The sequence below is a fragment of the Fukomys damarensis genome, unplaced genomic scaffold (genome assembly GCF_012274545.1).
Source record: "Fukomys damarensis isolate Sample0158 unplaced genomic scaffold, DMR_v1.0_HiC HiC_scaffold_16, whole genome shotgun sequence".
Lineage (NCBI taxonomy): Eukaryota > Metazoa > Chordata > Mammalia > Rodentia > Bathyergidae > Fukomys > Fukomys damarensis.
Genome location: NW_022900928.1, coordinates 23,510,840 through 23,515,810, shown reverse-complemented (window position 1 = coordinate 23,515,810; position 4,971 = coordinate 23,510,840). Strand labels below are relative to the sequence as shown.

Sequence of the window (4,971 nt, the reverse complement as noted above, 5' to 3'; positions counted from 1 at the left end):
AGTTTTCAGGCTGAAGGAAAACAAAACTTTTAGGGTTTTATTTCCTGAAACAGTAATGGTATCTCCTGTGATGAGAAAAGGAAAATACAGCAAGGACTGTCTATGGCCATACCACCCTGAATGTGCCCGATCTCATCTGATCTCGGAAGCTAAGCAGGGTCGGGCCTGGTTAGTACTTGGATGGGAGACAACAGGACTGAAAACAGAATCCAGCTCCAAGAGTAGAAAGGGCTGGATCCCAGACAAGAACCCAGATATTTTCCTCCAGAGATAGTGGCTTTCTCTATGGCAGGGCCAAGCCTGCCCTGTCTTCCCTGCTTGGTAATATACAGCCCCTTGCCTTCTACTTCCTTTCAAGCAGGACACAGGGCCAGCCCAAAGTCTACAGGTGCCAGTGGTGCACACAGTTGGAGCTTCACAGAAGATATCTGCCGAGTCCTACACAGTCCTACACAGAGAGAACCCACACTGCTGATGCCTGCGTCCCTGTGTCCCCCCACTTCACCTCCACACCTACTGTACTCTTGTCATTAGAACTGGCCTTTTCTGAACGTGAACATTTCCAGGAGCCGGTCCCTGATCTGCTTGGTGCGAGCACCATAGATGAGGGGGTTGAGGGCCGGTGGCAGCAATAAGTAGACGTTGGACAGCAGGATGTGCACAGGCTTTGGGACAGTGTGACGACCAAAGCGGTGTGTGAGGTAGGAGAAGAGACCAGGCACGTAGAAGGCCAGAATGACACAGATGTGAGAACTACATGTGCCAAAGGCTTTGGCACGGGCTTCCCGGGTCGGCAGCCGCAACACAGCTTGGGCAATGAGCCCATAGGAGCCAGTGATGCCCAGGATATCCACGCCGGACACAGCCAGTGAAAGTGCCAGCCCATACAGGTTGTTGGCCCTTGTGTTGCCCGCCACCAGCTCCACCACTGCCATGTGTGCACAGTAGGCATGGCGTATGGTCTTGGCACAGAAGTGCTCAAACCGTGCCACCAGCAGAGGGAAAGGCACAACAATAGCTACAGCTTTGAGTGCCAGTGCTAAAGCTGCATAGCCCACGCGGGCCTTGGTGACTAGGACAGGGTAGTGCAGGGGGCGCCCCACTGCCACAGCATGGTCACAGGCCATGGCGAAAAGCACCCCAGATTCCACAGCAGTCAGAGCATGCACAAAGAACATCTGGACCAGGTAGGCAGCATACGGTACAGGTCGGGGCCCAAGGCCCAGCACAGCCAGCAACTCTGGGGCTACTGATGTGGCCAAGCCCAGGTCTGTGGCTGCCAGTGTGGCCAGAAGAAGAAACATGGGCTGGTGCAGTGTGGGGTCTGTGCGTACCACTGTCAGAAGTGCCCCATTACCCAGCAGGGCCAGCAGATACATGGGCCCAAACATGAATGTCAGCCAGGCCCGGGCACCCCCTAGCCCTGGAATTCCCATCAGTGTGAAGAAGGTGGGGCGCAGGAAGCTGGAGTTGCACTGTGGAGTTTCTACCATACTTTGAAGGGCTAAGCTATAGGGTTCACGTGGGCATGATTCTGAACAAGGGAGGGACAAAAGGACAGATTTGGGGAGTGTCACAGTGACACAAATCCATCCATAGGGGTGGTGAAAGGCCGGGAAGATCACGAGGATAACCGTAGCTTGGTGGAGGCAGGTTGGATAATTATGGTCATAGTCTTAGCAAGGACGAGAGAATCCTCTGTTCCTAAAAACCCACAAGGGCTGCAGGGGTAGAAATGGGGGGCAGTGATAATGAGGGAGAGGCCAGAGGAAGGGGTGACTGCTGAGTGATAACTGGAGATCAGCTGAGAGGAGAGCTGAGAGCAACGCTCTTCTTTCAGGTCCGAGCGGAGTCAGTCTCGCCTCTGGATTCTGGGGTAAAACCAATGTTGGGTGGGAATCAAGGTATCCTGTCCTTGACTGTGTATCTTTGGGAGGGACTTCCGGGCCTCCGCTTTCTCACCTCAAGAAGGGGAACGGGCACAAGGATCTTAGGTGTTTCCCAGCCTTAACATTCTGTGCACCAACCCTCCAAGAAGTAAGCAGAGTGTGAAGAAAGGGAGAAACTAATGGGAGGCCGATGGGATCTGGAGTGAAGCCGGGAGCTTGGAGTGACAGGAGAAACTTGATGGGTTTGGGGTGTAGGGGACTTACATTCTAAATTCGATGTTGAAACAGTAAACTTGAAGAGGTAAAGAGTTGAAGTGGGGGCTTGGAAGCATCGGTGAAAGAGAGATGGCAACAAGAAAAAATAAAGTTTTTTCTTTTTGTCTCCTTTCGCTTTCATCTTTCATGATCCAGAAGGATGGTGGCGGTGGTCTCCACTAGAGTCTTGTTCCTGGGGTTTCAGAGTCGAAGTGTCAGAGGAGGTGGAAATTGCACTCAACCCAGGGGAGCACATGTATGAGGAAGAAGCAGTTTTGATATTGGAAGAGTCAGGATAGACTTCCCAGCGTAGACAGTTCTTCTCAGCAGAAGTTTAATAACCGCTGAATGAGGAAGAAATTGACTGACGGGGGAACGATCCTAGGCACTGTGCGTTGGCAGCTTCTCTCCATCTTGGCCAGTGCAGCGGGGCCCTTTATGTGTCTCTTCTCCTGCATCCCTCAGGGCCCTTCTCCTGCTCACCTGTGCCACATTAACTCTTCCCTGTCCTTCCTCTGCTCAGTGCTGATGCGCTCAGTAAGGACGGAAGGAAGGAGAACGTGAAGAGGGAAGAGCTTGGAGGGAGGAACACTTCCGCCAGGGGGTCTTTGCCAACTCCCTGAAGTCTTGAGAGATGTACTAATGAAAACATTTTAAAAGGACTGCATAAAATAATCTTAAAACTAAAATGAAACAGCTTGCATTATAGTTTATTGGAGCCACTTTAGTTTTCTCTGGATTATTCTCTCAGTAAAAGCCTTAAACCTACCCCCACTAGACTGAAAGAAGGAATTACATGCATTGCTTATTAGCCACACTATCTTCGCCACTTATTACAATGCCTGGCTGACAATTAGTTATGAATAATCATTTGTTGCCTTTAATTGTGGGATAGAAGTGCTAGTTTAAGTGGTGTATCAAGACTAACAGGGGTTGTACACTTTTAGCAGCCTTGGGTATCCATGGAGAAGAGAAAGTTACTTAACATCAACCTTGAGACTACGGAGTACTTTTCTGTTATAAAGAGACGTATCCTTAAAATCACTATACTATGCAAAAATCACACAAAACCACAGGGATTATTGGAAAAATGTGGGCAAGAGGCGGACACTCAAAAATGTCATCTGTGACACCTTTAAAAAATATAGGAATCTAATGAAAATGGTGGAAATGTCTTCTACATGATAAATGGCTAGAAAGTACATAAATAGTACAAAAATGTGACACTTTACCTAAAAAATGATCTAGAGTTTCCTTCATGCCAGTGAGTGCTAGGAACAGCTTGTGAAATACTGTGACTCAGTGAAGGATGCTAATCTGTGATGGGTAGAAAGATGTTAACCCAGATCTATTTGTACATAGTTCACAACACAAGTGGTGAGTAAGGTAGCTGATGGTGTTTGATTTGTGTGCATGCTGGGCTTCTCTATTCCGTGTTTACACAGTTTCCCCAAGATGGAGCCACATACAGGCAAATGTGAAATTCAAATTATGCTCAATTGCCTAATATTTCAATCGTGTTCATTTCAAAACCAGCATTTTAGCAGAACTGATCGACTCTTTTTCTGGCCCTGTGCCAGGTGGTGAATACACAGCAGTGACAATAACAAGACCCTGTGGCCCTGAGGGAGCTCGCAGTCTAGTGGATACCATGATGTAAACAGCTGTCAGAGGGCTGTAAAGACAGCCGCATTGACTCAGGTCAGTGCCAGATAAAATGGTAGCACAGAGAAACAATTCCCTTTTCCTAAGGGAGTCAGGGGAAGTGAGTCTCCCAGAGTGTCCTATGTGCACACTCTGCTCTAAATCCTAACCTCACAACAGTCACTGGAGGGGTTTTGTAGATAATGCAGTGGATACTCCTGCCCAGTTTACTAGCAGGCTACATGTGGCACAGGATTCTTGATTCCCCATAATTTGGCTGTACTGTATTAGCTGTCTGACTGAAGCCTACGTGTCTCATATGGACACGTCAGATGGCAGGGCTGGGTAAGCGTGGCTCCCCTGACAATGGCTGCAATAGAGGCCCAAATCCTGAAACTGCAGGGCCCCATTGAGATAACTTTCAGCTGAGGTCAGAGTGATTCCACCTAAATTCCTTTCTCTGAATTATAGGCTTCCACACTGACCTGATGGCATTGCTGATTAATGACGACCAGTCCTGGTCTTCTCATATTTGATCTGCAAGAATGCCTGCCTCCCTTTTACAGCCTTGTCTGGGATAACCACCATCACCAGATGCCTCAGGTATACCCTGCCTTATTTCTTCCCATGCTCGTAGTCAATGAATACTGGATGTCTTCAATGCCTTTTGTCTTTGTTCTTCAGACCAGCTAAGTCCATCCCAGACCCCATTTTCTGTTCAAGTCTGTATTTCTGTGTCTTTGGTTCTCTCTTGCAGATGTTGTATTGCCTCATGGGAAATTGGGATTTGAGTTTGGGGCTTCCATACACAGATTAAGTAATTTGCCCAAGGTCACGTGGCTAGTAAATAGTGGAGTTAAGGCATTAAAATACTCTGTCTTTAGCATGCTTACTGGTAGACATTACTTTGAACATTTCAGCTGAGATTTACTACATGAGTAGGAGTTCTTGAGAATAGTTGGGACAAAATTTACCTGTTCCTGGGACAAGCATTTCGGGAGACTGTGGAATTGGCAAGTGGGGTTAAGATTGCTGAAGGGGCCTGTGTAGCTGTGATTAGTTGCCAGTAGATGGTGACCTCCCATCGACTCAGGAGGTAGAAGCACTGGGGTGAGAACCATGAAGAGGGGAGAAGAAATTATTTTTGGACTCAAGAAAATGCTAGTGAGAGTTCAGGCTATTA

At 48.1% G+C, this 4,971-nt stretch overlaps 1 protein-coding gene across 1 annotated transcript; it reads right to left on the bottom strand.

Moving 5' to 3' along the window:
* Positions 1 to 530: 530 nt before the first annotated feature.
* Positions 531 to 1,493, bottom strand: LOC104865873 (olfactory receptor 52W1). Its single transcript, XM_010629633.1, has one exon. The coding sequence runs from the start codon at positions 1,491 to 1,493 to the stop codon at positions 531 to 533; it is 963 nt and encodes a 320-aa protein (XP_010627935.1).
* Positions 1,494 to 4,971: the final 3,478 nt, after the last annotated feature.

Bases quoted from the DNA above. Each gene is read 5' to 3' on its own strand.
- LOC104865873 (XM_010629633.1), bottom strand. From the start codon at position 1,493: ATGGTAGAAACTCCACAGTGCAACTCCAGCTTCCTGCGCCCCACCTTC.